Source organism: Artibeus jamaicensis, unplaced genomic scaffold, assembly GCF_021234435.1.
Source record: "Artibeus jamaicensis isolate MK-2021 breed Jamaican fruit bat unplaced genomic scaffold, CSHL_Jam_final contig_233, whole genome shotgun sequence".
NCBI classification, from domain to species: domain Eukaryota; kingdom Metazoa; phylum Chordata; class Mammalia; order Chiroptera; family Phyllostomidae; genus Artibeus; species Artibeus jamaicensis.
In genome coordinates this window covers 48,566,994-48,587,373 of record NW_026521486.1, presented here as the reverse complement: position 1 = coordinate 48,587,373, position 20,380 = coordinate 48,566,994, and the positions used below count along the sequence as shown (strand labels likewise).

At 39.9% G+C, this 20,380-nt stretch overlaps 1 protein-coding gene across 9 annotated transcripts in view; it reads right to left on the bottom strand.

Moving 5' to 3' along the window:
• The window catches only part of SPATS2 (spermatogenesis associated serine rich 2), a 114,305-nt gene that overhangs the window by 28,721 nt on the left and 65,204 nt on the right, over positions 1-20,380 (bottom strand). For 8 of the 9 annotated variants that reach the window (XM_037136221.2, XM_037136175.2, XM_037136179.2 and 5 more), the window contains 5 exons: positions 16,139-16,218; positions 11,573-11,681; positions 8,878-8,927; positions 2,423-2,684; positions 1,061-1,228 (listed from right to left, as the gene is read on the bottom strand). In XM_037136221.2, the coding sequence (XP_036992116.2) occupies positions 1,061-1,228; positions 2,423-2,684; positions 8,878-8,927; positions 11,573-11,681; positions 16,139-16,218 (669 nt within the window). Of the gene's footprint in view, positions 1-1,060; positions 1,229-2,422; positions 2,685-8,877; positions 8,928-11,572; positions 11,682-16,138; positions 16,219-16,497; positions 16,800-20,380 lie in introns of those variants that run through there. The other variant, XM_037136229.2, reaches the window with a different exon arrangement.

The following is a 20,380-nucleotide window of genomic DNA, read 5'->3' as shown; positions in this document are numbered from 1 at the left end:
TAGTAGCATAATCAATAAAATATACTTTAAAAAAAGCTATCCAAAACGAAATGAAATACAGTAAAAAAAAAGACTCACTAAAACCTAATTTGAATAGGTTTTAGAATATAATTCACCATACAGACATTGCAATATCACCAATGTCAAAAGTTAAATATACAATATATGGCTGGAATCATCGATCTTAGAAGTTTATACTATATCCAGATATAGATTTTAAATTTTTTATTTAAATTCTTCTTCATATCAACTTGATTTCTTTAAAAGTCTAACTAAAAGCTTTCAAGCCTTGTGCCTTTAGTTTGAATATTGTCAGACTTGCTTTTCTGAACTAAGCTGAGGTTTATGTTAGAAAGATGAGAAAGTAGAGCTTCACTAATTAATGTTAGCTCATGTGGAACACATCAATAAAGAATTACAGGACACAAGTGTCTTTCACATTTCTAGGTTTCATGTTTAGTGGAGTGGACCACTCCATTTGGATGGATGATACTCAAAAGGGCTATTATCTCTGTTTAATTATTGATTATTTAAATGACTATTATAATTAAATTTTAAAAAAACTACCGCTAGTCAACACGAGGTATTTAAAAAAAAAGATCTTGTTTAAAGCTAGACAATGACAGTGAAGTAAGAGCACAAAGTTGTGACGAGAAATGAAAATATTTCTTTCAAACGTCATGTCAGAGATGGCAGAGGTTTTTACTATTGTCAAGCAGGAGATAAAAAAGAAGGAAACAGCAAAAAAAGGTTGCAGTCAAGCAAATAAAAGAAACAGATTAATGGTAGCATAAAAGTCATCCTGGCAGTAGAGGGTCACTTTCACTTATAAAAGGAATACCCACTATTATAACAAGACTGTATAGCATCTGAACTATTGTACTATTAGACTCCACTGTGTACAGAGAACTGGATAGTCACTGCCTGGAAAACTTGAAAAAGATTACCTACAGAATCTTCTCAGATATTATCTATGCGAACAAAGAGGTAATTTGCCTTTCTTAGCCAAAAACACAGATTTTTTGTTTTCTCAAAAAGGTAGGCTCGGCCTCTGATTTACCTAGCTTTTTGTTGGTGGAGGAGAGTGGAACATCTTCCATGCCCAGATTTGAAAACTGAGGTCTTGTGAGAGATTTTCCCATATTCCTATTTTGTTGAGAATTCTGGGTAGAGTGCACAGTCAAAGACTTGGCCTCAAAATTAGAGACACCATTTTCCAGTATGGATCCTGTCAAAGAAACAGGAGAGTGTTTTAGCAAGATTTAAGGGTAAATCAAGCAAGCAGTCTTAAGTGTACATAAAGAAAAAGGTAAAAATATTTCAGGTAAAACTATGTTTATTGCTTTCTTTAAGTTCTTTTTCAAAACTATATTCCTTAAATGGCTGAGAACAAATCAATTGAGCAGAATCAGTTGAACGAGGCTGTCTGACTTAGCCCCCGGCAGTGTCCTGAAGGAAGAAGTCTATAGTAACCCATCACTAGATGGGCTAGCTCCATCCTTGGACCTTGTTAGCTTTCTGGTAGTTCTGGGTACAAGGAAGTGAACAGAGTCAACATTATCGACTTCTGATAGTTTCTCTAAGTTCTGTTGAGGAAAAAACTGCTTTACACTGTCCTAGGGAATAAAGAGTTTTAAAAGCTTTAGGGAACAGAAAAGGCAAAGAATTAGAAAAAAGAGGAGAGCTAGCTTCCCCCCAAATTTAAGACTATCTTTGGTTGGTTTGAGGTCAATTTAGGTGTTATGTTTTTCTTTTTGTGTTTGTGCAAACGAATCAATGAAAGTACAGCATAGTTCTTAAATTGCTGTTACATTTATAAACCAGTAGCAATAGAGCAAGGGAACCTGGATTAACAAACAAATAATTTTTAAAAACTATTTTAAAAGAGATATTCCCAATATCTTCCCAGCTCTCATCAAAAAGGTCAATAAAACAAAAGAAAACATATAAAATATCTGAATTTATAACTAACACTAATCTTAATTCTTTGTTAGAAAACAAATGTGAGACTACAAAAGCCAAGTGTCTCCTTCTCATAAAAGCCATGGGTTTAGGGTTATTCTTACATATTTCTCACCATGTTGATACCTAGAATAATACTATCAACATCAACTCATTATAATTTTCCTTAATAAGTATGCAATTTTTAAAATTGTACTGTCACCTTCTGTAGTCGTTAAACACTAAGGGACTATTAAATTATAAGATTTCCACAAGACTGCTTTAGACTAAAATTAAAATATGAGACAATGGAAAATAATTATATTTTTCTAGACCTTTCTTACAAAAGGTGACCCTTTCGCATAAGAAGTAACAAAAACTAAAAAGTAAGACTGACTAGTTTTAATTTATTGGTTGCTTTTTAAACCAGGAAGCCCCTGGCTGAGAATGCAACTTTTCAAAGACCTGTTAGTAAACTCACCTGTTCTGTCCTGCACATCTGGCATGGCAGACTCTGGATCCTCCAATTCTTTGGCATCTATTGAAAGGGTTTCCATACCTTCACTGAGGGAGTCCACAGACTCAGTATCATTGATGGCACCGTTAGCATGGTAACCGTTGATACCACCTTTTTCTGAAGAAGGTGCGCACTGCTCCTCTTGAATGGAAACCGATTTACTAGAATCTGGGATATTGTTACTTGCTTCTGCTGCAGGTTTTGGTTTGCTTTTCTTCTTTTTGTTCTAATGGTTGTTAAAGATTTGAAAAAAAGAAATGAAAGAGAAGACCCCCGCCCAGAGAGGAACTCTAGTTACCCAAAGACAACCAATGTTACCAGTTTCTCAAATGCTTTTCCAGAAACTGAACACATTTCTGTGTATATTGAATTGCTAATGAAAAAAACATGTAAAATACCTTGGATAAACTCAAACACATAAGTATAAGAAACTTATGCATGGCAAAACCCACCATATGCAAAATCAAAAGATAAATTACAAAGTGTGAAAAAATATGTGCAATTATCTACAAAGAGCTAACTATATAGAGAGCTCTAACAAACAAACAATAACTCAATAGAAAAAAATGGTATAGGATATAAGCATATGGAATGAAATGCAACCTCAGTAATAAGAGGCATAAATTAAAAATGCACTGCAGAAAATTATGGGAAGATGGCAGAGGGGGAAGCACTGGGAACTTGTCGCCCCACCTAGCCTACCTTAAATGGGCTCAGAACATTTATATTAGCCTACAGCTGGGCGAACCATCTAACACAGTGAATACAATGTAGAGTGTCTATCAGTTGTTCACCCTCATTTTCAGGTGGTCAACTGGGAACTGCAGCTGCCCAGCATCACGAGAAAGTATTGTACTATATACAGATAGCCTGGAAAAAGACCAAAATTCAGAGTATGGTTTCTACATACCAAAACTTTTGTAACCATGTATGGAAATTGATGTTAATTAATTATCTTTTTAAAGATTTTATTTATTTATTTTTTAGAGAGAGGGGAAGGGAAGGAGAAAGAGAGGGGGAGAAACACCAATGTGAGTTTGCACCCCAAAGTCCCCCAACTGGGGACCTGGCCCACAACCCAGGCACATGCCCTGACTGGGAATCAAAGCAGCGACCCCCTGGTTCACAAGCCTGCACTAAATCCACTGAGCCACACCAGCCAGGACAATTAGAGTTATTTCACAAGACATACAAATATTAGATCATTATGTTGTACACCTGAAATTAATATGTTATACATGTCAATTAGCCTCAATTTTTAAAAAAAGTAAAATATAAAGCCTTCATTGTTCAGATCCAGCTTAGAATAAAAGCCAAAGGGGGAAAAAGAGTTCTGGAGATGGATGGTAGTGACGGTTGTACAACATTATGAATGTATTTAATATCACTAAGCTATACACTTAAAAACAGCTAAAATGGTAAATGCCGTGTTTTCTACAGTAAGAAACATTTGGAAAAACTGCACTGCAATATCATTTTTTATCGACTAGATTAGGAAAGGTCAAAAAGTTGGATTACACTGTAGGGCTGACAGGGCTGAGGGTGTGGAGAAGCAGGCATTCTCCTGTATTACTTGTGGGAGTGAAAGTAGTACTCTATGACAATCTGGTAATACTTACCAAAATAACAAATGTATAACATAACCCTTTACCTAGCAATCCACATCTAGGAATCTATCCTCAGCAATACTAACACATGTGCGAAATTATATATACAAGTTTATTCACTGAATATTCATAATAATAGCAAAGAATTGGAAACAACCAAAATGTTGATCAATAAAAGGACTAGTTAAATTAGTTACAGTACATTCAAACAGTAGGAAGCCTACACATCCATAAAAAACAAGAAAGCTCTTTATATATTGACATAAGTTTCAAGATATATTATATTTTTAAAAAACAGCCCTGGCTGGTGTAGCTCAGTGGATTGAGCACAGGCTGTGAACCAAAGGGTTAACAGTCCAATTTCCAGTCAGGGGACATGCTTGAGTTGCTGGGCCAGGTCCCCAGTGGGAGGTGCATGAGAGGCAACCACACGTTGATGTTTCTCTCCCTCTCTTTCTCCCTCCATTCCCTTCTCTAAAAATAAATAAATAAAATCTTTTCAAAAAATCCATACTTCAAGTATTTCCTAAAGGAGCTAGATCTAGAGTCCAGAGCTGTGGAAAGCATTTTCAGACCAGCTACTACTACCCTGTGAGGAAAGGATTTTGGTTTCAAGTGGACAAGGAGAAGGAAATAAGAATGAGCATGTCACGAACTAGGTACTAGTAGTATTTCTTAGTACTACTTCCTTATATGGGGGATGAGCAAACTAAGGCACACAAAAGTTAAACATACTTCTAGGTTGCAAAGCCAGTTAGTAGAACAGGATATAAATCCTGTTCTGACCGACCTTACAGCCCAAGAGACTTCTCACTCCTTAAATTGGAACACCAATAGTAGCAAAGGCCCTTGCTGGGCTTTAACTTGAAGCTCATCAATATCAGAGGTTATAACACAGTTATCTGACCTAAACATCTAAACTATTTTAACTAATCTATGATAAGAATGATGTTGAAAACCATGGACTACTGCATCACTTTCTCTCATGGCGCTCTGCTTTAACTGATACACTCTCCTGTTTCATTCCTGACTAATATTAACATACCCTTGTTGGGGGCTGGGATAAGCCTGAAACAGGCTGATACAATCCGACCTGAAGGTTGCACCTGAATAACAGGATGCTGCGGTTAGGAGCCATAGAACTCCCCCTCCAGGACACGCGGGTGGCACACCAATCAGTGCCTTGATCACGCGCCCGCCATGCACCCCCCGGCCAATTGCAGGCTAGAGCACGCTCTGAAGCCACCCATCCACTGCACTTCCTCCACTGCCCTCCTCTATATAACTCCCTCCATTTTGAAATAAAATTTGCAGCTTGATCAGAATCCTTTGTCTTGCTGCCATTCTTCGCGCCTCCTGTCCCATCCCCCTTCATCCGTTACAGGTACATCGGCGGACCCCGTTGACTGCCTCTTGGGCCGAGGCAACTGGCGCCCAACGTGGGGCCCCGCTGATCGCCTGTGCGGACCGCTGTCCCCTCCGATCGCAGCGTTTCGCCCGGCTCACCGCGACTACTCAACCGCGCGCCGGCATTCCCTGACGACCCCCGTTCCCCCGACAGCGGCATTTCAAAGGTAAGACCCAGCCATGGGACAGGCATGCTCACAACATGATTTGTTCGTTGCTCAATTAAAAGAGTCTCTCAAGGTGCGCAAGATAAGAGTTCGTAAAAAAGATTTGAATTCCTTTTTCACTTTCGTTTTTAAAATCTGCCCATGGTTTCCCCTCAGGAGGGTAGCATTGACTCCCCGCGTCTGGCGCCGTGTAGGCAACTGTCTAAATGACTATTATAAGGTTTTTGGCCCCGAGACTATCCCTATAACTGCCTTTGACTATTATAACCTCATAACAGACATCCTTAAAAACCACAATAATTCCCCCTGACATACAGCGCCTTTGCAAAGAAGGGCAAGAAATTCTCCGCAATCAATCCCCGGCCCCCCTCCAAAAGCCCCCCTCAGTCCACGGCCTTCCCGATCGTGCTGACTTGCTTTCGCGACCTCCCTCACGAGCGCCTTCAAACTGTCCTTCTGTTTCCATCCGAATAGATGCAGACCCTCAAGTCCCTTCTCTGTACCCTCCCCTTCAGGAGTTCTATTCCCTCTGCTCCACCCCCCCCAATTCCCAGGACCCCCGGCGACCAGTTAGACCCCTCTGAACAGACAGAGTTAGAGTAGGAGGCTGCTCGCTACAATAATCCCGACTGGCCGCCGCTGTGCGGCAGTCTTTCCACCATTCAAACCGCCTGCCCTTATAGTACCTCTCACGCACCCGCCGCCGCCATTTCGCCTCCGGTGCATGGCGCTTCCGCCATTCCGCCCGCGGCGTGCAAGGCACCCACTGCTTTGCCGCTGGCGGCTCACCGCCGCACTCACTCCGTTTCCAAAGCCTTTCCTTCAGGAAACCCTCTCTTTCATCCGAGATATCAAAACCATTGCCAATGAACTCTCCGCTCTTACGATCAGTCCCCCTCCCCACGAAACTTTAGCATTCCCTGTTACTAGATCCCAGACTTGCCCATATAAGACCGAGAACGTAGATAGTTCAGCTGCGGCTGCAGCTACCCCCCTTCCTGACAGTGATGACCCCGAAGACTCTGACAGCTCCCCTTCTGATATAGATGAAGCACAGCCCAGTATAAGAGACACTACGACCCCCCAAGCTTATTTTCACACGTATAAAAAACTTAGTCTTAAAACACTAGAAAAAGTCAAAGCTGCTGTAACACACTATGGGCCCACAGCTCCCTTTTCCCTTGCCCTAATTGAAAATCTTAGTGAGCGCTGGCTCACGCCCCAATGATTGGTTCTTTCTAGCAAAGGCAGCGCTGAGCGGAGGTGACTTTATTCTTTGGAAAAGCGAATATGAAGACACCGCTAAACAGTTTGTCCAGCGCAATATGCGAAAATCCTCCTCTAAAAATTGGAGCATCCTTAAGTTTCTTGGCTCCGCCCCCTATCAAAACAATGAGAGACAAGCTCAATTTCCCCCCGGACTTTTAACCCAAATCCAGTCCACGGGTCTTAAAGCATGGAGGCGCCTTCCACAAAAAGGTACCGCAACCACTTCTCTTGCAAAAATAAGACAAGGCCCAGATGAGCCATACAGTGATTTTATAAGTCGTTTACAGGAATTAGCTGAGAGGCTCTTTGGCGCGGGCGAAGTAAAAAACGCTTTCGTTAAACACTTAGCTTATGAAAATGCCAACCCCGCTTGCCAAATGCCATCCCGCCCCTATCGCCAAGGAGAGCTCTGTGACTATGTTCGCCTCTGCTCCGGCATCTAATCAAACCCAGGGATAAGCCATACTCCCTGAGGGACTTCTCTCTCCTTTCTATTACAGGAAACAGAACGCACCGAATAAACATCATTATACTACTCAGAACACTCCCATACCTAAAGACAGACGGAGGACGAGAAGGACCACCCCAAAACCCCTGCCTCGCCCTATTTGGACAACCCTGCGTCTGTAAAGGGAAAAGAACTTTCCGAACACACCCTTTGGGGTGGACTTAACGGAATTCTCCCCTACCCCCTTCCCCTCTTAGGACCTTTAGTTTCTATCACCCTCATCCTCTCCTTTGCTCCCTGGATTCTTAGACGTATAACTAACTTAGTCAAAGACCAACTTAACAGTGTACTAGGAAGGCCTATTCAGGTGCACTATCAACAATTAGAAATGCTGGAACATGGAGCGGACTCTGAGCCATACAGCCGCTGGGGTGCTAGCCCACGATTCCTGCCAGGTTCCCCTCCTGCGGGAGCAGCATATCCCTCGAAGGTATGCTTCACAGCCAAGTAGCTGTGATAGACACCGCTGGGTGCAAGGCAAAGCACTGCAAGGAGAGGCCTGTACATACGGCCACTTCGAGTCTCCTGAGAGGTAAGCTGACTTGCAAAGAGGTTGGTACCCAACTCCTCTCCTCCAAAAGGTACCCTAAAGCTCAGAATGAGCCCAGGAGGAGTCAGGCCTCTGCCTCCCCCAGCTGGTTAAAGTCTACCCTATCTACATTCTCCTCGCCCTCAAAGCAATAAAAAGGCAAGTCGGCTTGCATAGAGGTCAGCACCCCAACCCCTCTCCTCCGAAAAGGGTGCTTCAGAGCTCGGGACGAGCTCAGGAGGAGCCAGACCTCTGCCTCCCCTAGCCGGTTAATGTCCACTCCTCACCTTAAAAATAAAAATAAGGGAGGAGATGTTGGGGGCTGGGATAAGCCTGAAACAGGCTGATACAATCAGACCTGAGAGATACGCCTGAATAACAGGATGTTGCAGTCAGGAGCCATAGAAACTCCCCCTCCTGGACATGCGGGTGGCACACCAATCAGTGCCTTGATCACGCGCCCGCCATGCACCCCCCGGCCAATTGCAGGCTACAGCACGCTTTGAAGCCACCTATCCACTGCACTTCCTCCACTGCCCTCCTCTATATAACTCCCTCCATTTTGAAATAAAATTTGCAGCTTGATCAGAATCCTTTGTCTTGCTGCCATTCTTCGCGCCTCCTGTCCCATCCCCCTTCATCCGTTACAGGTATATGGCGGACCCCGTTGACTGCCTCGCGGGCCGAGGCATACCCTCCTCTACTGCACCGTGGCAGGGTCATTCTGTTGCCTGTATACAGTCACACAGAGGAGATTATAGCGTACTCTGTGCTATAACATTTTACCACAAAGCTGTGCTTCAACATCACAGAAGAGTTTTTTAAAGCAGTTGAACAGGAGATGTATATGTAACCTTTTCTTCAAATATTTTGCAGAGCCTAAATACTTTTATAATATCAATATCATGTTTTTAAATTTAATTCATTTTTACCTTTTTCTTGCCTGTTACTGTCCATTCTTTCAGTACTTCACTGGCACTACCTGTAACAGAAACCAATTACAGGTTTTCTCTCTTAGCATGTGCACGGTCTAGGAGGAATTAGTGTCCCTGCATTTTGTAACTGCTGGAGAACTTCTACAATTCCTAACAGTAAAAGTTAAGATTCAAGTCTCTGAGCTAATGCAATGAGATAATCACATCATTCTGATCTTTTGTAATACCTGCCCATTTAGATTCCCCTGCTCCATGTAACTCCCTCAGTAACTTCTTTCAAGAAGAGACTAATGTACCCTGACCATTTTGAATTTTCTTCTTCTGAAGTATATTTTATTGAGTGTGATATTATAGTCATCCCGTTTTTCCTCCCCTTCTTCCCCTCCAACCTGCACCCTCTCTCCCACCAGCATGCCTCCCCTAGTTCATGACCATGTGTCATACGTATAAGTTCTTTGGCTTTTCCATTTCCTACACTATTCCTGACCTCCTCCTGTTTTGTACCTACCATTTATGCTTCTTATTCCCTGTACCTTTTCCCTTATTCTTCCCGCTGCCACCACCGCCACCCCGCTCCCCACTGATAACACTCCATGTAATCTCCATTTCTGTGATTCTGTTCTAGTTGTTTGCTTAGTTTGTTTTTGTTTTAGGTTTAGTTGTTGACAGTTGTTTGTTGTCATTTTACTGTTCATAGATTTGATCACCTCCTTTTTCTAAGTCCCTTTAATATTAATAAGTCCCTTGTAATATGGAGTACAATAAGGGTTTGGTGATGATGAGCTCCTTTAACTTGACCTTATCTGGGAAGTACTTTATCTGCCCTTCCATTCTAAATGATAGCTTTACTGGATAGAGCAATCTTGGATGTAGGTCCTTGCCTTTCATGACTTCAACTACTTTCCAGGCCTTTCCTGCCTGCAAGGTTTCTTTTGAGAAATCAGCTGAGAGTTTTATGGGAACTCCTTTGCAGGTAACTGTCTCCTTTTCTGTTGCTACTTTTAAGATTCTCGCTTTAATCTTGGGTAATGTAATTATGATGTGCCTTAGTGTGTGCTTCCTTGGGTCCAACTTCTTTAGTATTTTCTGAGCTTCCTGAACTTCCTGGAAGTCTACTTCCTTTGCCAGATTGGGGAAGTTCTCCTTTATTATTTGTTCAAATAAGTTTCAATTTTTTGTTCTTCCTCTTCTCCTTCTGGCACCCCCATGATTTAGATGTTGGAACATTTAAAGTTGTCCCAGACATTGCTGAGCCTCTCTCTCTCTTTTTTTAAATTCTTGTTTTTTAATTCTCTTCTAGTTATTTCTTTCTTCTACTCCAAATTGTTGATTTGAGTCAGTTTCCTTCCTGTCACTGTTGGTTCCCTATACATTTTCCTTTGTAACACTTTTCATAGCTTTCACTTCTTCCTCTATTTTGCGACCATACTCAACCACTTCTGTGAGCGTCCTGATTACCAGTGTTTTGAACTTTGCATCTGACAGGTTGGCCATTTCTTCATTGCCAACCTAGTTGGCATCTCTTCATCTCTTCTTAGTTGTATTTTTTCTGGAGCTTCAATCTATTCTTTCATTTGGACCACATTTCTTTGAGTCAGCACACCTGTTACATTGTAAGGGGCAGAGCCTTAGATATTCACCAGGGTGGGGAAACCCATGTCACTGTGTTGTGGTGCTGTATATGGGGGAGGGTCCGAGAGGGAACAATGCCACTTGGTCGGCTCTCAGCTGGCTTTCAGTCACTTCCCCTGCTTCCCACAAGCAATTTGGGCCCTTCTGGTGCTGATTTCCAGTTGGGTGGTCTTGTGTACATTCTAGGACTCTGTGGGTCTCTCCAACAGTATTCTCCTGTGAGGCTGGGAGTTTCTCCCACTGCAGCAACCCCCACAGATTTTTACAGTCAGAGGTTCTGAGGCTTTATTTCCCCACGCTGGAATCCTGGGTTACATGGTCTGACTTGCTCCCCAGTTGTTCCCCCCAGTTTATCCATATGCAAACGTGGGACCACCAGGTCCACCACCTGCCGCCTTGCCCACCCAGTCCTCTAGCTGCCACCTTGCCGAGAGTCCTCTCCAGCCAGCTGCCTATCTCCGCCCCTCCTACCAATCTGAATGAATGTTTCTTCTTTAACTCCTTAGTTGTCAGACTTCCATACAATACAATTTTCTGGCAAGTCTGGTTATTTTTGTTTTTAAATTTGTTGTTGTCCTTCTTTTGGTTGTACAAGGGGGCAAAGTCCATCTAACTATACCTCCATGTTGGCCAGAAGAGACTGAAATTCTTTTATTTATCTAACTTAGACCAAATACAAAGATGAGTGCTTTTAGCCCAAGTATGCCATCCCATCTCCTCCTGAAGATTACATATCACCTTGCCTACACTGTTTTAGAGACATGTTCACTACCCTAGGCCCAAATTATAACTAACATTATAGAGAGAAGTGATGACAATGAAGAGAAACCTTACAGTATTTGAACCTGTTTATTTCTAGTGGCAGAAAAATAGGGAGACCTAATCTGATATAGCTATTCAATGACAAGGTATCTTTTAAAAATGGCATGGTATGTTATATTCTCTGGGGGTCTACTGTATCATTTATGAAACACCAGCTTGCTGAATGAATGTTACAGAAGTGTGAAGCAACTTCTATGTGAACAAACACAAACTTATTAAGAAACTGAACTAGGATTACCTTCCATAAATGCTTGTACTGTTTTGTCCACACAATTGTCAAAGTGCTGCAAAACCAGGATGATCTCATTGTTGCTCTTGTTGGGAACTATTGCACGCACTGCATTTATCTGGAAAAGATGACAGGGTCATTTAGTTTTAACAGCTGAAGCCTATTACACAGTGACATTTCATTCTTAACAATATGTATCGCTTTTTAGCATCAGTGAGAGTACATACAACCATCTCACTGGGCATGATTATAGATGAGTGATAACAACACATGAAAATTTATTTTCAGAACTTATTAGAAAACCAGAACATTTCTAGAAACACAAGGCATGTGCTAGAGTTTATTCCAAGAAAGAGAGGTTTAATTTAGGTACCAGGTGTTCATTTAAACATCAACATTTTCTCATTTTTAGCATATTATACAGAAAGGTGGAAAGTTTAATGACCTTTTGCCCATAACAACTTAGATTTTTATATGGCATTTTCAAAACATTTTATTTCATATCATTTAATTGTATAACACTATGAAAATAACAAATTACTATAAACTATTTCAGGCATACAAAATATAATGAGCATTCGTTGTGTGACAGTTTTTTTTTTTTAATCCTCACCCAAGGACATTTTTTCATTGCTTTTTAGAGAGAGAGGAAAGGAGAGAGAGAAACATCAATGTGAGACAGAGGCACACATTGGTTGCCTCTTCCATATACTCCAACTGGGGACTGTACTGCTTGGAATGGGCATTGTATGCACTTGGGCTGAGGATCGTATGTGCTTGAACAAGGGACTGTAAGCACCTGGGCCAGTGACCCAACCTGAAACCTAGGTATGTGCCCTGACTGGATATTGAACCCGAAACCTTTCAGTTAGTGGACGACACTCCAATCAAGACACACTGGCCAGGGCAAGACAGCTTAATAAAATAAAATACAGGCAAACTTTGGTTCTTGAACAATTCAGTTCTCGACCAAGTTATTCACAGGAACAATTTCTCAGCTGTTTAACAAAACTTTAATTTTGTCTCAATTCTCTGCCCAACAACCCTTTCCATGCTGATAACTACACGATCAGTCACACACCTCTCAGGTGAAAGAGGAGATTTGGTTTTCAAACAAATCACTTCTTGGACAGTTTTCCATAAGGAATCAATAAATTTGAGGATCAAGGTTCCACTGTAGATGCAGTTGAAGCCCCCACGAAGTCACTCATAAATCCCACCTCCCTTCTCTCCACCTTCAATTTGATGTTACTTCAATAAACATGTTATATTTCTAAAATGTACGTATGTATCCACAGATAGTATTGAATATATACTATTGTTTCACATTATGTAAATATTATCATGTCATACATGTCTATATTCAATTTGCTTTATTCATGTAACACTGTTCAGTTCTTTTATGTTGATAAATGCATCTCTTATTAACTGCTACATAGCATTTCCATTGTGTGAATATAGCCAATTTATTCATTCTCCTGTTGATATGCATAACATTGTTTCCAATGTTTAGCCAGTATGAAAAATGCTGAACATTCCCATGCTTATTTGCTGCTGAATACTCAGTGCCTAAAACAATGTTTAGCATATTTCAAGAAAAAAAAAAATCGTGTCTTATCCTGGCTGGTGTGGCTCAGTGGATGGAGTGCCAGCCTGTAAACCAAAGGTTGCCAGTTCGATTCCCAGTCAGGGCACATGCCTGGGTTTCAGGCCAGGTCCCCAGCTGGGGTGCATGAGAGGCAACCACACACTGATGTTTCTCTCCCTCTCTTTCTCCCTCCCACTCCCTCTTTAATAATAAATAAATAAAATCTTTTTTAAAAATTGGGTCTTCTGTGAACAGTGAGTGAATATCTCTTGTATATAACTACTAGTAGAACTCCTGAATAGAACATTTACAAATTTATTAGATAATGCCAAACTGCTCTTTCAAATAGGTATGTCAATTTTGTCAGATTTATTCCCAAGGTATTTCCATTTTTGAGATTAAAAATATATAGTTTGTAATTATTATATATTGTTTTCATTTTTTTAAAAAGATTTTATCTATTTATTTTTAGAGAGAGGTGTGGTCTCTCTCGTGTGGTGATCTCTCTCTTTGGTGTGGTGGTCTCTCGCTTGGCCCCCACTGGGCACCTGGGCCACAACCCAGGCATGTGCCCTGACTGAGAATCAAACCGGGGTTCCTTCGGTTCAAAGCCCACACTCCATCCACTGATCTGCACCAGCCAGGGCTATTGTTTTCATTTTCACATATCAATTTTTAACCAGCAACCTTGATGAACTCTCAGTATTCCTAATAATTTGTTGCCTTCTTGGCTTATGTACATAAACTGTATTGCATATAAATAATGGCAGTTTTTTCACTTTCTTTCTAATCCTTTATAATTTTCATTTTTGTCTTACTGTACAATGTGAAATTAATTATTTCTCTAAAAAGACCTGGTTCTTTTTGGTAGGAACTGGTAGTTAAAAGCCAAGACCTAAGAGCTGGGTGTGTCTACTGCCAGATAGAGCTCGGAGATTTTGTTTTTTTACAACAGGAATTCACATGTAATATTCAAATATCATATGAAAAGGTTTTTTCTTACATTATTTTAAACATATATCTTTCTTCTAAACTAAAAATTTTAGTTCCTCAAAGTGTTAATTTACTGACTTGCTTTAATTCAGTAACATTCACAAAATGTTACTAATAACACTATGACACACTGCTACTAATGACAAAGCACTGAATAAAATTTAAGATTTATTTGCAATTTGTTTTGTCCTTTAAACATATCCCTCTAATCATGGATAGTGACAATAATGTGTTCAGTGGGAAGAAAGTTCACCCTTTCCCTGAAGGTAAAATATTTTTAGGATCTCAACCTTATATAAGCTCTCAGCTCCAACTCCTAACCTAAGACAAGCCTGGAGCTTTATGACCCTGTGTGGTAAAGCCCATTTGTTATCGAGTCTGACAAAACGCAGCCAAGTTCCTGAGCTCAGGTTACTACTCTGCTTTTTCATTCCCTCTGTCATATATACTTAGTCCCTAAAGATTTCCCTTTGTCTGTTCAGCTATGCATTGAAAACGATGTGTTATTTTTCATTCTATATTTCTCAGTATTTTATATTATGAATGTTTTTAAGTTACCTACTCAGCAACACTATTTGAAAAGGAAGTCCCTTTATATATAAGAAGTATCTTGTCCAAGTAATGAGCAGAGTCTGTATTAGAACCTAAGTCTTTTTTATGTTTCAGTACACTTGCTTTCACATCATTCTATGCTTGTTTTTGTTTCAGGCTGAATGAAACAATGATAAAGTTTAAAACTATACACATGGGGAGGTATATAACCTATAATCCAAAAAGGGACAGTTTGTAATTACACATTTTTGAGATGAGAAAAAAACTTAGCAGTGATCACTAGAAAATGAATTTTAGACAAAACTTACAGATCCAACAATAAAAGTAGCTTCTGGTAACTTAAAATGTGAAAGTGTATATTATTGAAACTATATATATCTATGACTCCATAATCAACAATATACTTTTATTAATAAGACAAAAATTTTCCAAGCACATAAAGCTTTTGTTTTATGTTTTTCTCAGTTATAGCTCACTTGGAATTATATGACTAAAAACATCTGGTTTTGCTCTGGCTGGTGTGGCTCACTGTATTGAGCTTTAGCCTGCAAACCAAAGGGTCACTGGTACAATTCCCAGTCAGGGCACATGCCTGGGTTGCAGGCCAGGTTCCCAGGAGGGGGCACTTGTGAGGCAACCACACATTGATGTTTCTCTTCCACTCTTTCTCCCTCTTTTCCCCTCTCTAAAAATAAAAATGAATAAATCTTTACAATAATAAAACTTGGGGGGAAAAAGAAAACACCTGGTTTTCTTCCAAAGGGATGTTGGAAGATCTATTTCTCATCTTGCTCTGAAGTCTCCTGAACTTCAGAATCCACTTCAAGTGAATGGGAGGATCCTAGTCAGTTCATTTCTTTTAAAATGTTGCGAAATGAGATACACACTTAGCCATATAAATATTACATTATAATATTAATTAATATTAAGGTGTCTTCAAAAGAATTCAGAATGAGTATATAGAGAGATATGCAAAAAAAATCATGTTTACACTTAAGAGGCTCTGATTTCTCAAAACTTTCGTGGTAGTTACTCTTCGATATACAGTGGTATTCTCTTTTGTTCTTAAAGTTACACTTTCTTAATGAGTTTGTGTAGTCCTGACTGTATTTGTACCTAAATTTTACTATGGCATTCAAGTTTACTATCTATAACAGTGACTTTCAACCTTTTTCATCTCAAGACACATATAAACTAATTACAAAAATTCTGCATGCAGCACACCAAAAATGTATTTTTGTCAATATAACAAAAAAATAGTTATAATTTTGATTCCTTCGTATAGGACAGCTATTGTTGTGTTGGCTGTTGTCATTTTTTAAAATTTGACAATCTAAGGAAAAAGAGGTCAGTGCCCCTGACTAACAGTTAGGTATTGCATGTTTTAAAAATTCTTGCAGCACAGCAGTTAAAAATTGCTTATCTACAGTAACTAATCATACCTTTTCTTTCATGTTCTCAAAAGCCCCTCCCTGGGCCAGTACAGTATTGGACTGCAAATCGAAAATGAATCCTGATGAATCTGAAAGAATGAGAAGGAAAAAATGTATTCAACAAGATCCAAAACTGACATATGGCCCATCCCCCAAATGGAAGGGCCAACAGAAACTGCTGTTCTCCCTGCAACAGTTAACTTGCTTTGTAAATTCCATTCTACAGATCACTGATAACTACATTTGAGTTAAAATTATAAAATAAAATTTGATTTTAATAGAAACTGTCACAGCTTGAGAAAAACACTAAATACATCAACCATACTAAACTGTCCAGTAATCCTTGGCATCTTTGGTAACTATCTCACCTTAATTTCAAAGGCCCTCTAGAGCCCTGGCTGCTGTGGCTCAGTGGACTGAGCATGGCCTGTGAAGCATGGGGTCGCCAGTTCGGTTCTCGGTCAGGGCACATGCCTGGGTTATAGGCCAGGTCCCTGGTGGGGGACACATGAGAGGCAACCACACATTGATGTTTCTCTCCCACTCTTTCTCCTTCCCCTCTCCTCTCTCTAAAAATAAATAAATAAAATATTAAAAGGCCCTCTAGAAATGCTGAAAATAAAAGGCTCCCTGAGGTAAAATTCAACACTGTAACAAATCTGAAAATGTGAGCGAGGATGGGAGCTTCTGTGGCATTAATGATAACAATAATACATGAAAGTAATTTCAACCTTCTTGGCTGTATCACGCACATTATTTCTTTAGACACAAACTCCACGAATACATTCGTGTTTGTGTTCCCAGTATAATGCTTGATCAAGCAATGTACCTGAGTTTACATTAGCGGCACAACATGGAAAACCTTAGTTTAATGTGACCAATTACAGAAAGAGTTTAGCTTCCCTGTACTTACAAAGAAAAGGCTATCTGCACACTCAATCAATTCCTTTACCCGAGACTACCATGAATTACCTCAGCTTTAAACACTTGACAACTTTGTTTTAATCTAATGAGATGCAATCCAAGAAATGGTTAGAATGCTTCTCAGATTCTGATGTATGCACTTATCTGGGGAATCTCAGTTTAAAATGTAGGTTCTGATTCAGTAGTCTAGCCTGTGGCCTGAGATTTTTATTCCCTGATGGTATCAACACTGCTGATTCATGCACTGTACTGGGGAGTAGCTTGGGGGTTAGAATTTCAACAAACCAAGTAAGAGGGAAAGCTTTGAAAACAGGGTTGGCATGTTCTGAATGTTTGTGTCCCCAGCCCCTCAAACTCTTATGCCGAAACCCTAAAGGGATAGTGTTAGTAGCTGGGGCCTCTGGAAGGTAAGTTAAGTCATGAGAGTGGAGCCCTCATGAGTGGCATTAGTGCACTTATAACAGCAATTGCACAGAGCTCCCTAGGCCCTGCCACCGAGTGAAGACACAATGAGAAGTCTGTGAGTCAGAAGAGGGCCCTCACGTGACCATGCTGACACTGATCTCGGACTTCCAGCCTCTAGAACTACGAGAAATTAATTTTGGTTGTTTATAAGCCATCCGTGTTGTTATAGCAGCCCACATGGACAGGGGTTTAAAACATACGGTGATGTTCTAGTTTATTTTCCAAATTCTTTTTTTTTTTGGTAATTTACTTTTAGAGAGAGAGAGGAAGAGAAACACTGATGTGTAAGAGATATATCAATCAGTTGCCTCTCACACACTCCTGACTGGGGACCTAGCCGGCAACCCAGGCAGTGCCCTGACTGGGAATTGACTGGGCGACCTTTCTGTTTGCAGCCAGTGCTCAATCCACTGAGCCACACCAGCCAGGGCCCAAATTCTTTTGCGGTTATTACAGATGTGTTTTAATTAAAGCCTCTTTTACAGCTCAATCATTATCCTATGTTTTCAAATACCTCCTACTTGCTATGAAATACTGATAATTCCTAAGTTAGAATGACAACACATTTTGGTACTAAAAGTGAAAAAGAGATATGAATACAACACACGTCATTCCAAGAGAACCTGTGCTTGCCAATTACCAATGAACCATGAACTCATTCAGGTTTAACCTGTGTAATATTGGCAGATTTGAGAAAGTTAACAAATGAAAAGTCAGGTTGCACTTACACAAACTCAGTGTTTAAGCCTTAGTTTTCCAAATGACTACATAATTTCTAATTATCTTTAATAATTGAAGAGAAACAGTATAGGAACATGAAAATACTATCCAGCCACCTTCTCAGGACTGCTACTGGTTAACCAAGTGGTACAGCTTGAATACTCTAAGTACTCTCTCCCAAAGATATTGGTGAGCAGTGAGACGACAAGGGAATTCAATAATCTTAGTAGAGAATCAAACCACCAATCTCTTTTTATGGAAAAAGGGGGTACAAAGGAAAGCAGCATTTTGGTGTCCATACTTAAATGAACTATCAGTATCATTAGCTTCTTATACAATAAGAAGGTTACAATACATCATCTATCACTATTTTTTTCTTTAACAACACGCTATGTGAAACAAAGTAAAAGGAAAACAAAGAGTAGTTCTGCAAATACCTTCAGTTATTGTCCCCCCAAATTAGCAGTACTATTATTAGGGTTCAGCTGGCATACAAATTAGGATAATATATACATAAAGCAGCTATCGCAGTCAGGATCGCAGTCAGGATCCCAGTAGGAAACAAATGCACACTCAACTCAGGAAATCTGAGAGTTGTTTTTTTTTAAAGACTGTTTTAGAAGGTGCTAGTAAGGAGTAAGAAAACTGCAAGGTGTAGTGCAGCCACCCCTTGGCTAATAACAGCTACGTGGCACTGCTACCCTGAGGTTCAAATAGGTGTAAGGAGACAGCAACTACTAAGACCCAGGGACAGAGGACTTTTTCACCTGTGTTTCATCTGGTGTGGTAAGGGCCACAGGACAGTAGCTATGACCTTTGGTCAAACGTCCCAATAAGCCCACAATGACCCCTCAGGGAAAGATTAGGAGGATAAACACCCTACCTCATTCTCCGTCTTGCCCGATCGCCTGCCCAAGCTGCCCAAGGGCCAAACCCAGCCATAAGCCAGAGGGTAAAAGAGCCATTGAGGGAATATTTATCTTTTAAATCATGACTTCAGCAAAAAGGGAAAGCAATAATCATCTTGTCTATTCACCAGCTAATACTGCCTCTTAAACCAACAATTTAAATAGATATAAAACCGAGCATCAAAGAACTGGAGCTTAAATACCTTTTGGCATTACAGAGAAAGTTATTTTTAATTTCCATAAAAAATATTTAGTGATTAACAATTCTCTTATTTTTATATGCAAAGAAAGTCCAAGATTTACTTAATGCCATTAGTAGGAAATAAGGCAGTATCTCATTTTATGGTAGAAGAGCAGGTATTTATCAGAATTTATCAGAAATAAACTTTTAAAGAAAAAAATGAAGTTAAATACTATTATCAGGGAAGATTCATAAAGGAGATAAAGAATAACTGAAAATGAGTTTTCTTTTTATCATTTATTTCCCTCTATCAAGAACCATCTCAGAGATTTCTTGGAATTACTTCAAACAGCACATAAAGAGGAACATTTTGAAAAAAGTATGTTATTTACACTATCCCTGATACATTTGTAAATACCATAGGTTTGTTATTATTGTTTTAGCTGGCTTCAAAAATCTGGCAAAAGTTATTTTAGGCACTGAGAAAACACAGAAATGTTTGCGTTTGATTATCCCATATACCAAACCAACCTTGAGCAATTTTTAAAAACTGAAGTATAATTAACATGTATATAACATTATATTCATTTCAGGTATACAACTTAAGGATTTGATATCTGTATATACTGTGAAATAATCACAATAAGTCTAGTTAACATCATTTACCATACACGGGCACAAAATTTTTTTCTTGTGATGAGATTTATTCTTTTAGCAACTACAAGTATGCAATACAATATAATTAACTGTAGTCACTAAGCTGTACATCACATCCTCAGAGCTTAGATAATAACTGGAAGTTTGTAACTTCTGAACCACTTTACCCATCTTGACCTTCCCCCCTATACTTTACCCCTGCCTCTGGTAACCACCAACCTATTCTCTGTATCTATGTGCTTGGTTTATTTACTTTTTTTATTGATTTGAGGGAGGGAGGGCGAGGAGAAGGAAGGATGAAGGGAGAGGAGAAGGAGAGGGAGGAGGAGAAGGAAGAGGAGGAGGAGAGGGAGGAGAGGGAGGAAGAGGAGGAGAGGGAGGAAGGAGGAGAGGGAG